Genomic DNA, 25,343 nt, shown 5'->3' on the forward strand with positions numbered 1-25,343 from the left:
AAGCTGATGCCCTCTCCAGGATGTTTCCGGAGACGCCCGATACTTCCGAGCCCAGCACTATCCTGTCACCTCAAAATTTTTTGCTTCTGCCTCAAACAGATTTGTTGACTGCTCTAAAGACTGCATGCCAACGGTGCCCTGATCATGAGGTTTCCTCCTTGGAGAAAAAGGACGACCTGCTGTGGTCTCGTGGGAAGATTTTTGTTCCAACAGAGGCAAGACAGTTAATCCTCAGCACCTTCCATGATCGTAAATTGGCTGGCCATTTTGGTGCTCGTAAAACTTCCGAACTGATCTCTCGCTCCTTCTGGTGGCCTAAATGGAGGTCCGACTGCAAGGATTATGTCTCTTCCTGCATTCGCTGCCAGCGGAGTAAGGGGCCGAACACGAAGACCTGGGGGCTGCTGAAACCCCTTCCTATCCCAGAACGGCCCTGGATTGACATCTCCATGGACTTTATTGTCGATCTGCCTCCTTCAGCCGGATTTACCACGATCCTAGTCGTGGTGGACCGTCTGTCTAAGATGGCGCATTTTTTGCCCATGGTGGGTACGCCCTCCGCGGCAGACACAGCCAAAATCTTTTTTTTTAAAGAAATTATCAAGCTCCATGGAGTGCCCAAAAGCATAGTATCTGACAGAGGTACTCAATTCACATCCAAATTTTGGAAGGAACTTTGCAGAGCTTTGGAAGTGGAGATCTGTCTGTCCTCGGCCTATCACCCTCAAAGTAATGGCCAGACAGAGCGCACTAATCAAACGCTAGAACAGTATCTACGATGCTTTTGCTCAGTCTCCCAAGACGATTGGTCCTCCTTGTTATCTACAGCCGAGTTCGCTTACAATAATTCCATACATTCTTCCACAAACCAAACCCCGTTCTGGGCTAACTTCGGTTTCCACCCTTCCTTTTTGCCGGACTCCATCCCGGAAACATCTGTGCCAGCGGTCCAGGAACGTGTGACCTGCATCCAGCAAAACTTTCAGAAGTTACAGGAAAGCATGCAGCAAGCTCAGCAGGACTATAAGAGGTTCCATGACAAGGGGAGGAAGGATTGCCCTGTCTTCAAAGAGGGTGAGAAGGTCTGGCTATCCGCCATCAACCTCAAGTTACCTATTCCCTCTCGGAAGCTGGGTCCGAGGTTCATCGGGCCATTTGAGATCAGGCGAAAAAGCAACCCAGTAGCTTTCGAGTTGGCTTTACCCAGGTCCTACAAGATCCATCCTGTGTTTCACGCCTCCCTGCTTAAGCCCGTTGTGTCTGACCCCTTCAACGGTAGAGAAGAACTGCCGCCACCACCAGTGGAGATTGAGGGGGAAAAGGAATTTGAGGTGGAAGCCATCTTGAATTGTAGGAAGAGAGGAAGACAATTACAATACCTCATCAAATGGAAGGGGTATCCCCCTGAAGACAACTCCTGTGAGCCTTCCCGAAATCTCCATGCCCCTCATCTGATTCGGGCCTTTCATGCGGAGCACCCTGAGGTGATGGACAGTTTGGCCGTCCGGAGTCCGCCCCTTGGGGGGGGGCACTGTCAGGGCTCCATTCCCGGCTCCATTGAGCTCCCGCGCATGCGCGGGGCAACTGGGCACTGGCGCACGTCCGGGCGCAATATGTGCGCACGCATGCGCGGTACAGCGGCGCGCCGTGTGCGTGGACGCGCGCACGGGCGTGCACGTGACAGCTCTGTGGCCAATCAGAGGACTGACTCTCCTATTTAAACTGGCCTCATCCCCTAAACAAGTTGCTGGCTTGTCTTCAGCTCCTATGTGTTTACCTGTTGCCGTACCTGCCTGTTTTGACCCGGAATTCTTGACGACTCTCCTCTCACCTGGAACCTCTGACCCTTTGGTTAACGTTACCTGGATTGCTGTTGTCTCCTGCCCCTTGACCTTGGCTTGCTCTCACGGACTCCCTCTGAACTCTCCTGCTCTTGACCCTCGGCATGTGACTCGGATTTACCTTTGTTTCCTGTGGACCCTACCGGACTTACCTACCAGTTCCTGCCTGACCAACGCTTGTCTCCAGTCTTCTGCACCTGCCCTGCTTCTGTCAGCTGCACCAAGTCTGCCTACCAGCTCCCGGCACCGGTGCCTCCTTGTGCCGTCCCTCCTCTGTCCCAACTCCAGGGAGTGGTCTGCACAGGGTCGCAAAGGTGAGCCGCCCTCAGCATCTCGGTCTCGGTGAGTACAGGTTCTGACAAGTTCCGCTTTAAGTACTGGGACACATGGGTTCAAATTCCCAAATTCAGATTATTTAAAAAATTGCACTTGAAGAAATCCATGGCTGTTTTATAAAAAAAAATGGTAATTACTCTGAGAAAGATAAGTAGGTAGCCTTCTATTCACAGGTATGTGCTTGCCTTAAAACATTTTCCCATGTCACAGGGTCTCCTTGAATCAAAAAAATGAAAGCCTTCATAAAGGATTACTTACATCAAAGTCAACTCGTTCTCCCTCTGGGATTTTTGGAGGGGCAAGCTGTGGCATCATTGGCCTGCTGGTTAAATAAAATAAACAATAATTGTATAATGGGAAATCATTTTAATTTACAATGTTTAGGTTCTTAAAGTGAATTTTCATTTGATTTGTTAGTAATGCAGAAGGAAAAGTGCTTTTAATCACTTAAGGACCGTGTCAAGCCGATATACGTCGGCAGAATGGCGCGGTTGGGCAGATTAACGTATATACACGTTGCCCTTAAGATGCAGCATTGTGGGCGCATGCGTGCACCCGCCGCAAGTTCCGTGAGTGTGACCGTGGGTCCTGCGAACTTGATGTCCGCGGGGATACCCGCAATCATCTCACGAGTGGAAGAACAGGGAAATGCTGATGTAAACAAGCATTTGCCCATTCTTCCTAGTGACAGGACACTAATCACCGCTCCCTGTAATCGGGAGCCGTGATCAGTGTCGTGTCACATGTAGTCCATCTCCCCTACAGTTAGAACACATCCCTAGGACACACTTACATAGTTACATAGTTAGTCAGGTTGAAAAAAGACACAAGTCCATCCAGTTCACTTAACCTCTTTAGCGCCACCTACTGGTTAATCCCTTCACTGCCAGTATAATATTTACAGAATTCAGTGCATTTTTATAGCGCTGATCGCTGTAAAAATGACAATGGTCCCAAAATGGCGTCAAAAGTGTGCGATGTGATCGTCATAATGTCACAGTCATGATAAAAATCGCCATTACCAGTAAAAAAAAAAATATATTAATAAAAATGCCATAAAACTATCCTATATTTTGTAGACGCTATGGGGTAGATTCACGTAGATCCGCGTATCTTTGCGGCAGCGTAACATATCCGATTTACGTTACGCCTCTGCAACTTAGACGGGCAAGTGCTGTATTCTCAAAGCACTTGCTCCGTAAGTTGCGGCGGCGTAGCGTAAATCAGCCGGCGTAAGCCCGCCTAATTCAAATGTGGGACAGGGGGGCGTGTTTTATGTTAATGTTCTGTGACAAGACGTGATTGACGTTTTTCCCGAACGGCGCATGCGCCGTCCGTGGAAATTCCCAGTGTGCATTGTTCCTAATACGCCGCAAGGACGTCATTGGTTTCGACGTGAACGTAAATGACGTCCAGCCCCATTCACGGACGACTTACGCAAACGACGTAACTTTTTCAAATTTCGACGCAGGAACGATGGCCATACTTAACATTGGTACGCCGCACTTACGCCACCATATAGCAGGGGTAACTATACGCCGGGAAAAGCCTAACGTAAACGGCGTAACTGTACTGCGTCGGCCAGGCGTACATTCATGAATTTGCGTATCTAGCTCATTTACATATTTTGACGTGTAAATCAGCGTATACGCCCCTAGCAGCCAGCGTAAATATGCTGTTACGATCCGACGGCGTAAGAGACTTACGCCTGTCGGATCTAAGGGAAATCTATGCGTAACTGATTCTATGAATCAGGCGCATAGATACGACGGTGCAACTCAGAGATACGACGGCGTATCTGGAGACGGCGTATCTCCATTGAGAATCTGGCCCTATAACTTTTTCGCAAACCAACCAATAAACACTTATTGCAAATTTTTGCACCAAAAATATGTAGAAGAATACGTATCGGCCTAAAATGAGGAAAACATATTTTTTTATATATTTTTTGGGGATGTTTATTATAGCAAAAAAGTACAAAATATTGCTTTTTCTTCAAAATTGTCACTCTTTTTTGGTTTATAGCTCAAAAAATAAAAACCGCAGAGGTGATCAAATACCACCAAAGGACTATTGATAGACTACTGATAGTGGACTAATAGAAAGACAGTAATTATCATTATCATTATTACCATTGATTACCATTGATAAAACCTATATGCTACCTGAATGTCAATCACCATCAGCTTATTATACAAAGGCATACAAAGGCATACAAGGCATATATAAAGGCACCTCAGTGAATGTGGCTACTGCGGCAGCAGATTACTGATAGAGGAGGATCGATAGAAGACTGTTATTGACCCAATGCTATTTAATGCTATCTAATGCTATCTAAACGCCAACCATCAGTCAACTATAAAATTGCACTCCAGCAAGCGATGATAAGTGCTGAAGCGGTTGGCCGATTGAAGACTGTCACTAACTAAATAAATACTAACTATCAGCTAAACATAAGCTAATTATATAGCAACTGTATGCAACTATAAGTAACTATAGGTAACTATAAGTCATCTTAAATGATTACAATTATAAGCGATGGAGTTGTGATTAGCGTGTCAGGGGACAGCGCACTACAGGGCACTTTAGTGAGCGAGGCTGAAGCAGAAACCGAAGCGGATAGTGGATAGTGGATTGCCACTTTAAGGGATCACAAGGGGCGTGGGGTGTGTGGGGAATAGTGTGCCAGAATAGTGTGCGGGGAAGCGTGGCTTTCTTTCCCTGCCTCCTACCACCTTTCAGCTCAAGCTCAAGCTCACCTACCAGCTCACATTGCTCCCACAGTCCGCAGGTTCTCACTACACTTTAAATATCAAAGGATGGGAGACGACTGAGCAGGAGACGTGAGATAAAGGAGAAAGAGATAAATTAAGGAAAACAAAGGACACCTTTCTATCTTTAGAGGTTCATCAACTGAATATAGGAAATGAGAGGCCGCCCAGTAGGGGGCATTGTGGCTAACGCCCCCAAAATAAGTGCCAGCCCTGGCACCATAAAAAAATACATGACACAAGACACTTCCAAAGACTGTCCTAGCGAAACATCTGGGGCCAAAAGCAGACCATCATTGGGCCAACAAAAAAATGGACAGAGAAGGTACTCTGAAACAGCGACAATCAGAGAGTCTGAGGAGGATGTTGCGGAACCACACGGTGCCACCCATAAAGATTTACCCCCATCAAAAACAGAGCTATTAGAGATGTTTTCGCGACTAGAATTATCAATCTCACGAATGGAGCTCTCGTTAAAAAATGAGATAACGATTGTACACGAAGACATGAGTCATTTATTGAGAAGAGTGGAAGAAACTGAAGAAAAACTGGATAGCCAAGCAGCTGAGGTGTCAGAGTTAAAAATGCAAATGAAGGAATTACAAATAGAACAAAGGAACTTGAGGTATCGTATGGAAGATCAAGAAAATCGGAACCGGAGGAAAAATTTGAGGATCCGGGGTCTACCAGATCTGGAAGGAGAAGACCTCCAAGTAAAACTCGATAAATTATTCGGCCCCATTTTGTGTAAAACAGAAACGGAAAAAATCAAATTTGAAAGAATTCATCGGATTAGAAAACCGGTGGAATTGGCAGCCGGAATTCCCAGAGACGTGATCGCAAGATTTCATAATTTCCAAGATAAAGAACAGATATGGCAGCGTCTTAAAACCATCAGGCCGGTTACATTCAATGAGACTGAATTACAGATTTTTCCGGACCTCGCCACCGAGACCCTCTCTAGAAGGAGATTATTAAAACCGCTACTTGAACATTTAAAAGTATATGGTATCCAATATTCCTGGGGTTACCCAGCGTGTTTAATCGGGAAGAAGGAGGGCAGGTCCGCGACCTTAAGGTTCCCTGAAGAGATGACTAAGTTCTGTAAGAGACTGGACATTCCATTGATAGAGATACCTGGATGGAATGAACCACAAGAGAAGATATCACCTATACCGGGTCATCAGACATGGAACCTCATCCCAGGAAATAAAAGAGGAAAATAATTAAGAAAAAATCCACATAAGATGAATAAAAAGGGGAGATGATGAGGGGGGCCGGGGGGTGGGGGGGGGGTTAGGGGGGGATGGGGGGGGACCGGCTGGTGTGAGCCCGGGGAGTTCTGGGGTCCTGGGGCTACTCACCCACCCCCAGCCTCCGGTTGGGGGGGGGGCGGGGGCAGTTCGGGATGTAGTCACACTTGCAGAGCTCAACCTCTGGGGCGAGAACCGTGGGCCGGGTGGAGCAGGTTGGCCACGGATCCAGGTGCCTATTTTAGGCCGTAATGCCCCTATTGGTGGGGGAAGAGAGGGAGGGGGGGAGGGTTAGGGTGAATATAGGGGTCATAGTACAGAGTAAATGGGGGGAGGTGGGGGGGTGTGGGAGAGGGTTCGGGGGGGAGTATCTCCGGTTATCAGTATCAGAAATAAGCTGCCTATTGTGGCTTTGCCCTGATGCTTTTTGGAAATCCTATCTATGTAAGATGACGAGTGACATGATTCAATTCATAACAACTGAATATAATAATAACAATGTAACGGGAGTGGTCCGGGGGCGAGGGATTATCTGGTAGAACTATGGGAACCTTAAAAATACTCTCATATAATGTAAGGGGATTAAATTCCCCGTTAAAAAGGGGTAATATTTTAAGAGAAATTAAACATCTTAAAGCAGATATAGTACTCATACAAGAGACACATATCTCGCAGGAGTCAAATCTTAAAATAAGTTCACCGGAATACCCACTATGGTACTATGGAGACTCACCGACTAAACTGGCAAAGGGGGTTGCCATAGGGTTTGCCAAGGAAGTTAGATTCGTCCTGGCAGAGAGAAAAGTAGATCCCGAGGGGCGGTATCTCCTACTTAGAGGAAAAATAAACGAAGTGGACTATTCTATTGCAAACATCTACTGTCCAAATAAGAACTCCATGAGATTTCTTAAGGGGGTCATTGAGATGTTTATGGATTTCAGGATAGGCAGGGCAGTTGTGGCGGGTGATATGAATCTCTGCCTGGATCTGGACCTCGATTCTACGTCCCGTGCACAGCGGACTGGAGATGCACAAAGAAAATTACTTAAAAAAAAATTACACCAACTCCAATTGATGGACGTTTGGAGAATTCAGCATCCGAAAACACGAGATTACTCATTCTACTCCGCTGTGCACGGGACGTACTCTAGGATCGACTTTTTTTTAGTGGATCATAGCTCACTGGATGTAGTGACAAGTTCGGGAATTGGGATAACTACCCTGTCGGATCATGCGCCAGTTTCAATCAACTTAAAAAACGAGGGAGCTCCCAAAAGCAACACCAAATGGAGACTTAACGAGGATTTAATACAGGACGAAGAGGTTGTAGTAAGGATAAAACAGGAATTGGAATGGTATTTCAAGACAAACTGTTCCGAACACATGTCGGAATCATTAGTTTGGGAGGCTCACAAGGCCTATATCAGGGGCATACTGATCGCAATAGGATCAGCGAAAAAAAAAGAAACTAAGAAAAAATATGATGAGTTATATAAAACTATCTTGGATCTTGAACAGACCCATAAACTAACAGGAGAGCAGGAAGCGGAGCGCACCGTTATCTTAAAAAGAGAGGAATTAAGAGATCTCATTGAATATGATAATAGAGCGGCATCCTACAGACGTAAGAAAGAGAACTATCAATGGGGCGACATGTCGGGTAAATACCTAGCAAAAGGGTTTCAAAACAAATTTAAGGGCAATTTTATAGAAAGTATTCAAACAGGCAAAGGGAGTAAGGTACATACAACATCAGAAATTGCAAGAGTATTTCAAGAATACTATGGGAAGTTGTATTCGATATCGCAAGGGGACACCTCAGAAAAAACAAAAAGGAGAAGAGTTAATACAAAAAAATTTTTAAGTAACACATGTTTAAATAAAATACCAGAGGACAAAATTAGTTTTTTAGAAGAACCTATAACGGAAATGGAAATCCGTAATAATTTAAAGGAGTTACCAAAGGGGAAAAGCCCAGGCCCCGATGGGCTAACAATTGCATACTATCAAAAGTTCAGTGACATTCTGATCCCCAGGATGTGCTCCTATATAAACGGTATCGGTTTAAACTGGGATATTCGTCAAGAGGCTCTGGAGGCTGCAATTACAGTAATCCCTAAGATAGGTAAAGATCCCTCCTTATGTTCTAGTTTTAGACCTATTTCGCTATTAAATGCAGACGTAAAATTGTTCGCCAAAATCTTAGCAGGGAGAATGAAAACAATCATGAAAGATTTAGTACATACTGATCAAGTAGGTTTTGTCCCCGGGAGGGAAGGTAGGGACAATAGCATCAGAACACTTCTGTTGACACAGATAATAAAAGATAGTAAATCCCCAGGTCTACTCCTGTCTATAGACGCCGAAAAGGCTTTCGACAGGGTAGACTGGGGATTTCTATTGAACACATTGGAGTTTATCGGGATCGGTCCAAAAATGATGGGGTGGATAAGCGCTCTGTATAAACACCCAACGGCAAGAGTTAAGGTGAACGGGACATTGTCAGGGACATTCGAAATGTTCAATGGGACTAGACAGGGGTGCCCCCTGTCCCCTCTTTTATTTATTTTTTTATTTTAATTTATATTAACATAAACTTGCAGCGTTCGCCGACGATATCTTATTATTTATAACGAACCCAACTATAACACTCCCGAATCTATTAAAAACCCTCAAATTGTATGGAGACGTATCTAATTTTAAAATCAATCCTCTAAAATCAGAAATCCTCAATATTAGCGTGAACGCACAGGACGTACGGAGATATAAGCAAGAGTTCCCATTTATTTGGAAAGATACCGAGATAAAATATTTGGGAGTCAATATTACAGCATCCCCTGACCTAATTTACCTGCAGAATTATATACCATTATTAAATGATATTAAAAAAGATTTAAAGAGAATTGCATTGAGACAAAGATCCCTACTAGGGAGAATAAATTGTTTTAAAATGTTTACTCTCCCTAAGATATTATATATAATGCAAATGTTACCAATCGCATTACCGGGTGTTTATTTTAAAATACTAAAACAGTTACTAAATAGGTTTATATGGCGGAACAAAAAAGTGCGCATAAGTATGGAGGTGTTAATTAGAGATAAGGAACATGGTGGTTTGGGGGTACCGGATATTTACACATATTATAGGGCTATTCACATGGCACGGGTGATTGATTGGGTCAGAGATAACAAAGAGAAAAGGTGGGTGAGAATAGAAAGTTGCTCAAATATGTCACGGTTAGGAAAAGAGATTTGGATACCGCCACATTTTAGACAAATAAATTCGCACATGCACAAAATCACATTGGCATCCACGTCTATATGGGATAGGGCACATAAAAAACATAGATGGGGCTATAACTCCCCACTAATCCCTTTATTTGACACAAATTTTTTTGTACCAGGGAAAATGGACCTGTTTGGTAACTGGATTAAAAAACCAGATGCACAATTAAAAGACATATTAAAAGATGGTAAAATTCTTACCTACCAGGAACTAAGTAAAAAAAAAGAATTGTTTGAGTTGAACAGGTGGCGATACTTGCAGTTGACACATTTTGTAGATTCCTTCCCCTCCCCCCTGAGGTCAGATAGACACTTGCTTCCTTTGGAGCGTCTGTGTTTAGCTCCAAAGGGAAGGGGCGCGATTTCCGCAATTTATAAAATATTGATGGGATTGAAAGACCCCGGTCTCCCTCCTTATATTAATAAATGGGAAGAGGAATTGGGAACGGGTAAAACCGAGACAGAGGTCAGGAAAATATTAGAAAGGACGCATACGACTTCATTTAATTGTGCATTGATCGAAATGAATTTTAAGTGTTTAGCACGATGGTATATAACCCCGGCCATAGCACACCGTTATCAAGACGACACCTCCAAATATTGCTGGAGGGGCTGTCTTGAAGTGGGAACTATGTCACATATATGGTGGACCTGCCCAAAAATTAAAACATACTGGAATAATGTATTATTGGTAATTGAGGAGATAACCGGAATTAAAATACTTCCTGATCCATGGGTCTGCTTGTTCCATGGGACAGAAATGTCAACTAAACAGTACATGAGAACTTTACTTCCTCACGTACTAGATGCAGCAAAGAGTCTGATTCCCAAACAATGGAAGGACCCTATGAGCCCGACAGAGAAGAGCTGGTTTTGCAGAATCAGTGATATATATTATGCTGAACAGCTCAGGTACATGGGAGAGGAAGGAGAAGGCGGATTTAAACGAAAATGGCAGGACTGGGCTAATTTTAAACTTGCACCAAGGTATATTGATAGGATGATATGATGATATGATACAGTGTAGGAAGGTTAATGGGCAAAGAGTGATTCAATAGGAGACAGATTTCCGGAGATAGGGGAGGGTGGGAAGGAGGGGATAAGGGTTGGGGGCGGCTTGAGGGTGGGACGAGGGTTTGTTCGGCTAGGGGAAACTAATGTATCTATTTATGTATTTAAGTTTTTTTTCCTTTCTCTTCTTTTGTATATTTACTGACATATATTTAAGAAAAAAAAAAAAAAAAAAAAAGGGGAATAAAAAAAAGGGAAGAAAATGAAATGGATAGATAAATAAATTTTCCAACCATGATGCGAACTAAGGAGACTGCGATTTGAACGCAAATTGATTGAATATCCTGATAGTTCTCTGAGGCGGAAAAAAAAAAAAAAAAAAAAATACCACCAAAGGAAAGCTCTATTTGTGGGAAAAAAAATGACAATTTTGTTAGGGAGCCACGGAGCAATTGTCAGTTAAAGCGTTGCAGTGCCGAATCGCAAAAAGTGCTCTGGTCTTTGGCCAGCCAAATGGTCTGGGGCTTAGGTGGTTAAAGGAAACCAGTAAGTAAAAAGGATATTCCTAAAAATGATGTACACAGAATCTGGTGCAGCTGTGCATAGTAACCAATCAGCTTCTAACTTCAGCTTGTTCAAATAAGCTTTGATAATAAAACCTGGAAGCTGATTGGTTACTATGCACAGCTACACCAGATTTTGTGTGCACCAGTTTTAGCAAATCCCACTTTGTTACCGAGGCCTGATTTTGCGGCTCAGAGGCCAGTAATGCCCTGATAAACTCTGAGGCCCCGTACACACGGTCGGACAAAACCGATGAGAATGGTCCGACGGACCGTTTTCATCGGTTCACCGCTGAAGTGGCCTGATGTTTGTACACACCATCGTTCCAAAAACCGATCGGGTCAGAACGCGGTGACGTCAACACAAGACGTGCTGAATAAAACAAATTTCAATGCTTCCAAGCATGTGTCGACTTGATTCTGAGCATGCGCGGGTTTTGAACCGTTGCTTTTCTGTACTAACCATCGGTTTGGACCGATCGGGCAGCAGTCCATTGGTTCGGTTTTGAAGCATGTTTTAAAATTTTGGACCGAAGGAAAACAGACCGATGGGCTATACACACCGTCGGTTTGGACCGATAAAACTGAACCTCGGTCCATTCTCATCGGTTTTGTCCGACCGTGTGTACGGGGCCTGACGGAATTTTCCAACGGAATTCCGTTCAAGCTGTCTTGCATACACACTGTCATGCCAAATTTCCGATAACTTCTCTAAAGGAGACTTTTTGTCTCGTTCCTTCAATGTCACGCTATATTCTGCATACCACTTGCTAATATGCCAACCCTTTATCAGTCTGACACCTGTCAGCGCTTTTGACCTAATGTCTGCTTCTTCTCACTCACAGTTCTATATATTCCTCACTATCACTTTGGAAGGGTGCCATTTCATAATTACTTTTTAACCACTTTAGCCCTGGAAGTATTTTTGGCCCTTAATGACCAGGCCATTTTTTGCGATAACGCACTGGGTTACTTTTACTGACAATTGCGCGGTCGTGCAAATCTGTACCCAAACAAAATTTATGTCCTTTTTCCCCCCACAATTAGAGCTTTCTTTTGGTGGTATTTAATCACCTTTGCGGTTTTAATTTTTTTCTATAAACAAAAAAAGAGCAAAGACTACTTTTTTACTTTTTGCTATGAAACACATCCAATACAAATATATAAAAAATCTAATTTCTTCATCAAATTAGGTCAATTTGTATTTTGCTACATATTTTTGGTAAAAACAAAAATCACAATTAGCATATAGTGGACAAATTGCATACTAATGCCGCGTACACACGATTGGTGTCGTGTGTGGGCCCCATCGTTTTTTTTCCCATCGATGAAAAAACTTAGAACCTGTTTTAAAATTATCTGATGGTTAAAAAACCGATAGAACAAAACGATCGTCTGTGGGTAAGTCCATTGGTTAAAAATCCACACATGCTCAGAATCAAGTCGATGCATGCTCGGAAGCATTGAACTTAATTTTTCTCAGCACGTCGTAGTGTTTTACGTCACCGCGTTCTGACACGAACTGATTTTTTAACTGATGGTGTGTAGGCAAGACTGATGAAAGTCAGCTTCATCGGATATCTGATGAAAAAATCCATCGGTCCGTTTTCATCGGATGAACCGATCGTGTGTACGTGGCATAAGTGACACTTTTTGAGGGCTAATGACACCAATACAGTGATCAGTGCTAAAAAAAATGCACTGACACTGTATAAATGACACTGGCAGGGAAGAGGTTAACATCAGCGGCAATCAAAGGGTTAAATTTGTTCCCTGTGTGTGCTTTCTAACTGTGTGGCACTAGACTAGACAAAGAGAGAGATCTGTGTTCCTGATTAGTAGGAATCACAGATCTCTCTTCCTCTGTGGCAGAACGATGGTCTGCCTTGCTTACATAGGCAGTCTGCCATTCTGTCATTCTCCCCAAGGATCATGGGTGGCCAGCGGCCATCGCGGCCGCTGGACCTGCTGATTGGCTCCTGCTGTATCCAATCACAGCAGGAGTGGGTCGCGGGCAGCGTGCCCCCCCCAGACCAGGAAGTGCGAACGACATACAGGTACGTAGTTTCGCACAGCCGGGCCTCCCTGCCACAATATATGTGCGGTGGGCGGTCCGGAATTAGTTGAAGTGTAACCAAAGGAAAACATTTTTTTTTCATTTGGGTTAGAGTAAGACCTCCCTCAGTTTTTATTTTTTTGCCATATGTATTGTTGAGATTTTCCTTTACTTCCTGTTCCATAGCCAAAACAGGAAGTGAGAAGAAATCCCTCCAAAGTGAAGGAATACCAGCGTGTCACCAGCGTCACCAGAACTAGTTTCCCTATTGGAAGATTTCCCCACTATTAGTATTCTGATGTCAACCTAAATTTGAGATGTTCTTTTACTTAAAATAATAACGGTCCATCAGACAAACAGAGAGAGTGAATATCCCTAATGGGAACACAGACAGCAATAAATCGAATCCCTCTCCACTCCGAAATTTAAAAAGAAAAAGCTTTAATTTCCGCAGCAACTTGGACAGGGGTTTTCCTTTTTTCTTTTTTTTTTTTTTTTACAGGAAATACTCCAATATACCTCTTTATGGGACTTTTACATGGCAACCAATATAACCAAAAACATATTATATAAAAAAATATACATTTTATGGTTCACAATTTCAAATAAACCTCCATGGGGCTCATAACATCCTATAAAAACATCAATGACAGTGTTTAACCAGAAGTTTTTATGTGATGTTATGGAGGTTTATTTTAAATTTATTTTAAATTGTGAATACCGTAATAAAATGTATATATTTTTTTATATAATATATTTTTTGGTTATATTGGTTGCCATGTAAAAGTTCCATAAAGAGTTATATTGATCCAACACTGATTGAATTACCATTTTGATCATCCTATTTTTTTTTACATTGCTTCTATAAAATACTAAAATGCTGACCATCGTGATAGGCCCATCCATTTTCATATTTTAATTTTAAATATAATATTTGTTAAAAAAACATTTATTTTTTTAAATCTGTGAGGGCTGAAGTGTTAATATGATTTTTTAGATATAATAGGACACACTGTACTGTGAGAGATGTACCTGTCACTTTAACATATTGACAAAATCAAATATTCTCACCTTGGCCTGGGGCGCTCCTCCTCTGTTTGAGAAAAATAGAGAGATGCATTTATTTCAGGATTGAATGCAAGATATGCGACGTTATCGTAGTATGCAAAACAAATGCATATTTTTATTACAGGTATTTATATAGCGCCAATAATTTACATCACACTTTATTTACTGTATGTTCACATCACTTCCTGCCCTCAAGGAGCTTACAATTTAAGGTCCCCATTTCACATCAACATCATATATGCACACAAATGCTAGGGGTCAATTTAGACAGGAGATAATGAACCTACCAGCAATCTGTGGAGTGTGGGAGGAAACCCATTGAACCACAAAGGGAACATAGAAACGTCATGTAGGTAGTGTCCTGAGTGGGATACCAACCAAGAACTCCAGTGCTCCAAGGCAGTGTTAACAACTAAGGTCTTTTTTACACATGTGTTGAAAATAAGTGGTTGGGTCACGTTTTTAACGCTTCTCGAACGCCTATCAATGCCACACAGAATTGTTACAATAGGGAGCGGGTGGAGGTATTCACACTGTAGTGTAATGCCGTGTACACACGCTCAGAATTTCCGACAACAAATGTTCGATGGGAGCTTGTTGTCGGAAATTCCGACCGTGTGTAGGCTCCATCGGACATTTGCTGTCGGAATTTCCGACAACAACAATTTGAGAGCTGTTTCTCAAATTTTCTGACAACACAATCCGTTCTTGTAAATTACGTGCGTGTGTAGACAATTCCGACGCATGCTCCGAATCAAGTACAAGATGGAAGCGCTCGGTCTGGTAAAACTAGTGTTCGTAATGGAGATAGCACATTTGTCACGTTGCAATTTTTTTTTATCTTTTAATGCAGCGCATTCTCTTCTTCTTTATAATGCTAGAATAATGAAGTTGTTTTGCTGCTGATATTCACACAGAGTTCTGACAAACTGAAGAGCTGAAAAGCACGAGGCTGAAAAGCGCAAATCGTCTCTCACCAGACTTCAACTAACATGAGATTAGCAGAAGGAGCCCAAATGGTGGCGCGCTTGGTATCGAACTTCCCTTTAATAGTGCTGTTCTTGGCGATCGGAATTTGCGACAACATTTGTGTGACCGTGTGTATGCAAGACAAGTTTGAGCCAACATCCGTCTGAAAAAAAATCCACGGTTTTGTTGTCGGAATGTCCGATCGTCTGTACGCGGCATTGGCATTCACATTGCTGTGAGGCAAAAACAAGGCTCCCGTTGATGCTTTGCAACTGCCTCTATTAACCTTTATTCAAACGTATTAAAACTGCATCTTGATTAAACACACTGTATAAAGTGGATATATAGAGAAAATGGACTTTAATGGCACAACACTACTCAAACAATGGAGATTAGGAAAAGGAAGGTTAATGTTGGTCACCGGTTACAAATTTTTGTATGTTGAAAAAAATATAGTTGAAACCAATTTATAACTTTTAATCATATTTTGCTTACTAAATAAAACCTTTTGTATTTTAACTATTGTTTGAGTAGTGTCGTACCAATAAAGAAAATTTTCGCTATATATCCATTTTATGCTGTCAAATCTAGGATGGGGCATAGTGTCCACAGTGCCACTCTGTGCTGACCTACAATATTTACAGTGCGGTGGCTTCAAAGGTGGTAATTTCCCATTTAGGCCCTGTAAGGAAAAAAAAAAACACTGAGGGCATTCGAGAAGTGTTGCTTGACGCACCATGAACTCCTGTTAAACATATCCTAAATGCTCATTAATGCTATAATGTGCTTTTAGGCTGCTTTAAACTTGAGTGTAAAAGAGCCCTAAACCACTGTGCTATCCAACGTGAGTCATGTATTGGTAAATGGAAGGATTTTTTTTTCTAATTCTTTATTTATAAAAAAAAATAGCAAGATTACAGACACATAAGTTGGTGTTAGCACAGAAAATGCCACATACATTTGCAAAAAGCCCTATTTGGTCAGAACTTTATCATATCAATTCTTGTTAGATCTATATATATATATATATATTCAGCTTTTATTATTACAGAAATGGTTGGTGTAAATTATCCAATTCATACTGTAAATATCCAAAGCCATTAGATCAAATGGAAACCTAGATACAATTGTATAGTTGGTATGACATACACATTGGATCTAGTTTTTAAAAACAAGATAAGAACAGTACTTCAAAGCAAATAAAAGTGGGATACATTGGGGTATAAGGGTATTAACTAAGTGGGAAACATGTAGGTAAAATCCGACTGACTTTTTTCATCGGAAATTCCGACCGTGTGCATGCCCCATCAGACTTTTTTCATCGTAAATTCTGTCGGAGTTTAGACAGAGAACATGTTCTCTTTTACTCCGATGGAATTCCGTTGATTTCGGCTGGTCAAAAGTCCGACCGTGTGTATGGGGCATTAGAACAATTGTGTTTGCCAGTACTGACTTGACTATAACTACACTTGCTGCATACCTAATCCTGATCATGGGCTCACAAAGTATTGAAACTAGGGCCAGGCTACTAGCATTTTAAGATGGAGGTTAGTAATGGCATATTTCTCTCAGTTCTTTACATGGGAAACAGATAATATTAAAAGGTTTTAGTGAGCTTGACAGTGTAATGATCACAACAAGAAGGGGTGGATCTGTCATTGCTTATCTTGGTGAGTATTCGCTCATCTATGGAAGACTCATATCACAAACCCTAAAATGAAAGACTTTAAGACCAACTCCACCCGAAAACTGATATTTCAGGTTTGGACTGTTCTGGCAATTGGAATCACATGCTGATTTTTATATCTCCTGTACAAGCATTTCTGTAATGATCTGATACAACAGAATATAGAGATATAAGGTTATTTGGATGTTTTACCTTCTATGTGTTCTCCATAATCTTCTGTAACATCAAACAGACACATTGCAAAGCAAAGATGAACATAGGAAGAAGCACAAGCATTTAGCACAAGCAACAGTTATTGATGTCATAACAGATGTAAACAAAGTGTAAGCTAAGCAATGATATACAATGCAGTGATATGTGAGTATAAAACAAAATGGTCTCACAAATTCCCAAGTTTATGTGTAAATATGACATACACATATAACTGTAATTCTTTCACTACCAATTCTTTTTGTTCACATACATTCACCTTTTTTTACATGAAAAAAAGAAGAATTTTATTAATTCAATTGACCTTTAATGGCATTTGCATTTTATGTTGTATGAACTTTGAGCAACTGCTTATCAAACCTATATTTTCAGTAATTATTACACTCAAATAATTTTAATGAGCACACACACAGTAATCTCAAAAATGTATTTTAAACTTAAAAGATGAAATGTTTTCATGGATACCAAATATGTCAAATATGTCTCAAAGAAACTACAGAAGCAATGACACCCTAAATGGTCAATACTTTAAAAGCATTTACAGTTAGTTAGTTGAGCTAACCTTAAATAATAGGATTTGTTCCTCTCATTCTGGCATGTGTAGAGATGGGTCGAACACCCCCCTGTTTCGGTTTGCTTCAGAACTCCTGAACATATAAAAATTTTGGACCTGAGCCTGGGACACGAACTTGAAAAATATAAAGTCCCCATTTTGAAGGCTTATATGACAGTTATTGGCCATAAAAGGGGTATGGGGCCCCGGGTACTGCTCTGGAGGACATGTATTAATGCAAAATGTTTTTAAAAAAAAGGTAATTTTTACAAGAGCAGTAATACAATGCAGTGATATGTGAGTATAAAACAAAATGGTCTCACAAATTCCCAAGTTTATGTGTAAATATGACATACACATATAACTGTAATTCTTTCACTACCAATTCTTTTTGTTCACATACATTCACCTTTTTTTACATGAAAAAAAGAAGAATTTTATTAATTCAATTGACCTTTAATGGCATTTGCATTTTATGTTGTATGAACTTTGAGCAACTGCTTATCAAACCTATATTTTCAGTAATTATTACACTCAAATAATTTTAATGAGCACACACACAGTAATCTCAAAAATGTATTTTAAACTTAAAAGATGAAATGTTTTCATGGATACCAAATATGTCAAATATGTCTCAAAGAAACTACAGAAGCAATGACACCCTAAATGGTCAATACTTTAAAAGCATTTACAGTTAGTTAGTTGAGCTAACCTTAAATAATAGGATTTGTTCCTCTCATTCTGGCATGTGTAGAGATGGGTCGAACACCCCCCTGTTTCGGTTTGCTTCAGAACTCCTGAACATATAAAAATTTTGGACCTGAGCCTGGGACACGAACTTGAAAAATATAAAGTCCCCATTTTGAAGGCTTATATGACAGTTATTGGCCATAAAAGGGGTATGGGGCCCCGGGTACTGCTCTGGAGGACATGTATTAATGCAAAATGTTTTTAAAAAAAAGGTAATTTTTACAAGAGCAGTAATTTTATTGATGCTTAAAGTGGAACAATAAAAATGAACAATTCCTTTAAATATAGTGCCTTTGGGGTCCCCTTAGTCTGCCTGTAAAGTGGTGCATCTGTACCGTGTATTGAAACGGCTTCAGCAAAACTGACATTTAGGCTGGATTCACACCTATGCATTTTTAGTACTTTTTGCATTTTGCAGATTTCCACTACAGAACGTGTTCCATAGGAAACCATGTTAAATGGACTGTAGTCAAATCTACAAAATACAAAAAGCACTAAAACTGCAATCCAGCCTAATACGGAAAAATTTTTTTATTTAAATTGCTGGCAATACAATACCATTTCCGGCAGTACAAAAATGTTAAACAAAATGGTGTGGTGCCCCCTCTCCAATCCATACCAGGCCCTCTGGCAACAACCTATTCACCAAAAAAGTTTCAAAAAGAAATAAAAACACACACACACAGTTTTTCACAACTCCTTTATTAAAAATAAAAAAACAATGTCCCTCGATGTAGATCCATCGTCAATCAAACCGCCCGCCACAACCGACAGAACAAAAAAAAAGAACGCTCCACCCGCGACGAAGGCTAACCGCTGACTACCTGCTCTGCCGTTGGACAGCTCCTATATAGGTAAGGGGCTTGCCACCTGTCAATGTCACCTCATGGCACTGCCCCCATGGTGCATGCTCGTCTCGGGCAGATCGTTTTTTTTTTGTGAACTGTTCCCCATAACTGAAGTTCTTATTCAGTAGGAGAACTTACTAATCCTATGTTCACTATTATGTTTCCAAAAAGGCTGTATCACCAAAAAATATAAATTGGCTTTCAGTAAAAAATTCCTTTGTGGTGATAAAATTTTACCAAACCATTTGTCTAAAGAGAAAGATTTAACAAAAGGTTGGAAAATCATTCCAATAAGTATCTAATTTGTCTAGAATGCTAAAATGTAATTCATGTTTAATTAATATTTTCTGAGTATTATTTTTATATTCAATGAGTGTTTGCTCAATCTTCCCCAGAAGGGGGGCATATATACGGTAGTCACCTGTAATCCTATTAGGCTGCTAAGAGGGTTTTTATACTTTGCCTACACAGCCACTTTAAAAAAAAAACTCTACAAAATGTACTGAAGGTGTGTAAAGTGCAGTAAAATACAGGAACCAATCAGAACTTACAAATATATAATATCAGATTGGTTCCTATTACTGGACTTTGCACATAATCACTGCACTTTCTTATAAAAATCTTAATCTTAAAGATCTCATGTAATTTAGTGTTATACACACATAAATAATTACATGGCAAAGCATAATAACAAATATTGATACCTGCGATCTCTGGCTCAGGCTCCTCATCCACTTCACAACACAAATAATTTGCAGAAACAGCAAACAAAGGAAAATCAGCTAAAGCATTATGGTAAATTGTTTCGGCCCACAGTTTAGAAGTCAAAGCATACATGCTACAATATTTCAAATAACAGCAATGACAAACAAACTGCCTTTTGCTACTGCCAAATATTTCAAATTTTGACTCTAGAGCACCCGTTTCCATTTTTCTGCACCCCAGACAGTTCCTATGTTTTTGTATAGTGTTGTAATATATGTTGTAATATGTTGTCCGATTTGTGTGGGATATTGTGTGTATATATATATATATATATATATATATGGATATATAATGTCGTATTATTATATGTTGTAAGTCCAAAATTAAACAGGCCAGATTTCAGTCCAGGATGGGTCTATTTTACACATCAAACCTGTAATTACATGTTACACATCAAAAGACGCTTGTCGATTGTCAATAGGCAAAGAGACAGGATGGGTCTATTTTACACATCAAACCAATCAAACCATTACTCAGGCCACATGTAATCTAATTACTTATTAGAGGGAGCTTATTATTATGCAAGGATGTATACTAATTAGTGACTCCGGCTGGGGTCATTACGTGTCACTCTGAAAGACAGGATGTAGATCAAAGACGGCCAATCAAATTGCTCAGCTATTCAGTGAATAGGGAATATAATCCTGGAGTTCAGTCTTGTCTCTCAGAATATATTCCCTAAGTATTCTCTGTAGGAATATGGCACAGGTCTGGAAGTGATCAGAATATATTCTCTATGTATTCTCTGATATGGAGGCACAGGTTTAGGAAGAGATTTGAATTATATGCTCTGTTGGATTTTGTATCGTCTGTGGACTTTGGACTTTGTTCGTTATTGGAAGTTAAATTAAATGCATTCTCTGGAGAGCCTAGTGTGTTGCTGCGGAACAACTAATTTATAGTCATCATACTAACATCTAAATATCAATTATCTAATCGCACTCCACTATTGGACATATTATATCACTACATATAGTCTTTTAGCCTTGTTTCCATGTCCTATGAATGTAAACGTAGGAACTGGGGTGTAGAAAAAAAGGTGTGGGTGTATATATATATATATATATTTTTTGGGAGGAACTGACAAACAGGATTGTCAATGTTGTATAAATGTCACCTGGGATTGTCACCTACACATGGCGAGAGGCTTGTTTGTGATTGATATAGGGAATACAAACTTCCTTTTCTTTCAAATTGCAATACGGTCCTGAGGCTTTGTAGAGCTTTGTATGGAAAATGCCTCCATTCCTAGGCGGACATCTTACCTTGTAGTAGGACCTCTTTATTAGTCTCAGCTGTGCAGAGGCCTTTATATATGTGAACTGACAGAACAAAACATCTCACAGTCTTTACTCCCCTAATAAATTAGCCTCACTGTGTGTAAAAATATGTGTAACCTCACCTTCTCCTTCCTGTTCCTCTTCTTTTTTAATCGCAAGAAAGAAACAAAGAAAATAAATAAATAAAAAATCTGTTTTATTGTTGCTTTTATAAATCTTTAGGTAGGGATGAGAAGTATAACTGAAAAGGTGTATTGCAAAAAAAAAACTGTTAGTAATAACTATAGTAAAAGAAAAATGATTACGAAGAAAAACAATTATAATGGATTTTAAATGAGACCAACGCTGTGGAATAAGAGAAGGAACTTATCAGTGTTATAAGCCTAGTAAGTAAATCTTATGTTAGTGTATTTTGCCTGTTTCATTCTTTATTGTCAAATATGTGGTTTGTCAAATACAAAATGAAATGAAATGAAACAGTGGAATAGAATGTATCCCTACTGCAGGAGCAATGTTCCATTCAAGTCTATGGGACATTAGTGGACGGGCGCTGGCATCCTGGCAGGAGATTTTTACATCTGTGTAGTAGAGGGGCTGCCATCATCATCAGAGGTAAGTACTTTAAGTACCTGCAGAGGGGGTGGTTTAACTTAGTATATTAAGGGGGCTAGAGGGCAGGATTGGGGGATTGTTTGATGAATACAGAACTTGCCCTTTAAGAATGCTGTTTTAAACTTACGACAAGAATATTACGTAGGCTGCTAATGCTGAATGTTTCTTCTAAAAATGTATAGCATTATTATACTATATATATTACAATATAAAGGGAGACAGTACAATATAATTCAAGACGATAAGAGCAGAGGGTAAAGAGAGCTCTGCTCATGAGAGCTTACAATCTAATTACCTGGCTTACATGCCAACCCAAAAGCTTCCTGGGTCACTGACTCAAGAATTTCTTACCCGTTTCTGAAACCCATTTACATGTGTACATTGAAAATGAATACATGAGCAGGTAAATGGGACAAAATGCAACTTACCCTCTTGCTGTTCCCTATAGGAGGAAAAAACAGTAGATGAATTAGCACAGGTAGGTATCCATAAGTATAAAAACAAATTAAAAGGAAAAACATACACTGTATCCTTGTCAGAAGACAATAGCTCAGCGGGGAGATAGCTGTACTAACATCGAATTGTTAGTACAGCAAGCTCCCCCTGAGCTCCTCAGTTTTTTATCGTTAAGCCCGCTAGGTTGAACAACAAAAAACGAATAGTGTGTACCAGGCATAACTGTTCCCTAAAACAAACTCAATCCAGGAACTTGAGGTAAGCGTGTATGTTAATCATCTATGTTTTAAAGTTACAGTACATTCCAAGTCTCTTTTTTTAGCAAAGAAAACTATTTCAGATCTGAAACCTTTTTAGGACTTCAGAACTCCCAGTAATTCAATATTAGTTCCTTATAACGAATTTGTCCTGTTTCCTGTTTTTACCCAAGACCACCCAAGATTTCTGTTTTTTCTGGACCCATTAAATATCTCACCAAGCCCCTACTTAATTGGCGCCCATCATAAAGAATGCATATTCTTTCTGGTGATACCCAAGTCTGGAGCCCCACTATTCTAGGAAGCTCTGGCATAAAGCTCATAGTATATTGCCAACTGTACTTGTCTATTTACCTAATATACCCTTTAAAAGCTCTATCTCTAATTTAAAAGGTAAACAAATAAACTATAAGGTCTAAAATTGTCATTTATTTACCTTCAACAATTCTCAGTTTGATTTCAGTATGCAAGGTGAATGATAAAGTGCTATAGTAGTGTTGTTCTAATAAATATACATAATTTATGTTCATAGGTATAGCTCAGGGGTGAGTAAATATCAATTCACAGTATTTATAGCCTTAAGCAGCCCCTAGATTATGCAATTTTCTATATTTTCACTATGGGTGGAAGGAAAGAAAACTGCTTGATTTCTCCATCAACACATTCAGCAGTGTTGCCAACCGCCAGCATTTTTACTAGCAGCCAGTAAAAAACAGGCGATTTTTTTCCTGACAGTAAATGCCAGTAAAAGTAGAAGGTTGCCAGTAAAAAATATGGCTGTGACGCCCGGTTTGGTCCAGAGCTGGCTGGGACCATCCGAGTGCTTGCCACAGTGTGATTGGACGGCTCTAGGGGAGGTGGTGCCCGAGCATGTCGTGTGATGTCATGGTGCAATTGAGCCAAGCAGAGTGACCAGAGCCTCGTGTGTGGGCTTGCGGTATGGGAGCAAGGCAGGCTGGGACCAGGACCGTCAGTGCTGTTTAGACTGGAGTGGACTGGAGTGACCACTTGGCTTGGAGAGAGACTGTCACTGTGACCAGGGGCGGACTGACCATTGAGTCACTCGGGCACTGCCCGAGGGCCCCATTCCACTAGGGGGCCCCATCCGGGTTGCCAGGCTCAGTAAAACCAGGGACAGTATGTAAAAATCTGTGTTTTTTTTAGATCTGTCCCTGATATGTCCGAAAATGACATGCTTTTAATGTGAATATCCCAAGATTTTAGCTGCCCGCCTCTGCACTACCTCCTGGCGTGGTGGCCATCTGTAAGCCAGAGGGGCCCCATACTCTTCTATTGCCCGGGGGCCCCATGAGTTGTCAGTCCGCCCCTGACTGTGACTCAGGAGGGGACGTGTTGTGTCAGTGAGGTCTCATCTGATGTCTCACCTGAGGCCGGTCCCTGAGCTACTTACTTAATATCTTAATATATCAAAAATAAATGTGTTTTAAATGTTTTTTTTCCTTATTATCTACCTTAAATCATGTTGGCAATTGCATATTGTATTTGTTTGTAGCCTAAGTACTCTAATTTGCACTTAAAACTGTAATTTCGTTACTTTTGGAAACGCCAGGCTGGTTGCACTGAATTTAATTGATGGACCAACTTCAATACAACCAGCCTGCACAAAGATGGGTCAAATTTTAGCCGATCCCTTGCTGAACCAGCTGAGATTCAATCCATCAATGGCTGGCTTTACTCCAAAGATATTATTCTTTCTCAGAGTTCTCCATTAATTAAAAAAAAAACTGTAGATATATGGCAGTTCAGTTGCTGCTTGTAGCAAAAGAGCTACATCAATGTTTTTTAACCCTGGTGAGGAAACTCCATTCATGTCTTTCTTTAGCTCCCAGCCCTAATGATTGGTGGGGAACCATAGGGAAAGGGAAAAGCATGTAGCAGTCAGCCTTGAGACTTCACCATCTGTTGGTCAATACTTGGCATTACAGAACACTTTTCTGAAGTGCTCACCTGCCCTAATCAAGAGTGTTTAAAGACTACTGGACATTCAGCCTGTTTGCTCATGCCCTAGATTCAGGTCTACCTGACTTTTGCCAGGTCATGTCTTTGATTACCCCTGCAAATTGTTAGCACTCTATTTGTATACTCAGCTTGTCTGTGCTGTTTCTGATCAATGGCCCAACATCTCTGCTGATGTCAGTTACTGCTCTGCCTACATGTCTGTAATGTAGAGTCTGTTTAGGATCGATACAGTTGATCAAACCATGTACATGCTGGCTTTTCTATTGTCTGCTCTATTATCTAAGCCTCTGTCTGATAACTTGCGCTAATTACTAAAATGCTTATTATGCTATACAGTGTGCCATGCTAGTTATGTATTCATGCAGGCTTATAAAGTTACCAATAGTTATGCTTTAATCACAAAGACATGGAAACATAAACTGCTGAATATAATCTCAGAGACCTATTGTACCAGAGTTTAAGTTGTCAGCATTTATTTTTTTATATAGTAAACAAATAGGCTACAAATAGGTGACTTACTCATAATCCACTTCTTCTGTGTCAGACATGCTGTCAGGCGCTAAGCTCACCTGTAGATAAATAACTAGAGTTTAGAAACTCACAATTTATTAGAGATGATATCATCATACATACATCACAATAAAAGAAGTACTGAACCAAACAACATTTGTAGAATTAAAGTGGCTCTAAAGGCAGAAGTTTTTTTTTTACCTTAATGCATTCTATCCATTAAGACCAGCTTCAACTGGGACGCCCAGCCGCTAGCGCTAAAGCTCTGCTAGTTTTTGAGGT

At 40.5% G+C, this 25,343-nt stretch overlaps 1 protein-coding gene across 6 annotated transcripts in view; it reads right to left on the minus strand.

Annotated features, from left to right (window-relative positions):
• TNNT1 (troponin T1, slow skeletal type) overlaps positions 1–25,343 on the minus strand; it is an 84,868-nt gene that overhangs the window by 42,773 nt on the left and 16,752 nt on the right. Inside the window, exons 2-7 of one of the 6 annotated variants that reach the window (XM_040325761.1) lie at positions 25,071–25,120; positions 22,287–22,300; positions 21,369–21,389; positions 17,033–17,056; positions 14,188–14,209; positions 2,436–2,496 (exon numbers count right to left, since the gene is read on the minus strand). In XM_040325761.1, coding sequence (XP_040181695.1) covers positions 2,436–2,496; positions 14,188–14,209; positions 17,033–17,056; positions 21,369–21,389; positions 22,287–22,300; positions 25,071–25,099 — 171 coding nt within the window. In that variant the 5' untranslated portion in view covers positions 25,100–25,120. Of the gene's footprint in view, positions 1–2,435; positions 2,500–14,187; positions 14,210–17,032; positions 17,057–21,368; positions 21,390–22,286; positions 22,301–25,070; positions 25,121–25,343 lie in introns of all 6 variants that reach the window. The other 5 variants (XM_040325760.1, XM_040325763.1, XM_040325762.1 and 2 more) reach the window with 5 other exon arrangements.

The sequence above is a fragment of the Rana temporaria genome, chromosome 10 (assembly GCF_905171775.1).
Source record: "Rana temporaria chromosome 10, aRanTem1.1, whole genome shotgun sequence".
Classification (NCBI taxonomy): domain Eukaryota; kingdom Metazoa; phylum Chordata; class Amphibia; order Anura; family Ranidae; genus Rana; species Rana temporaria.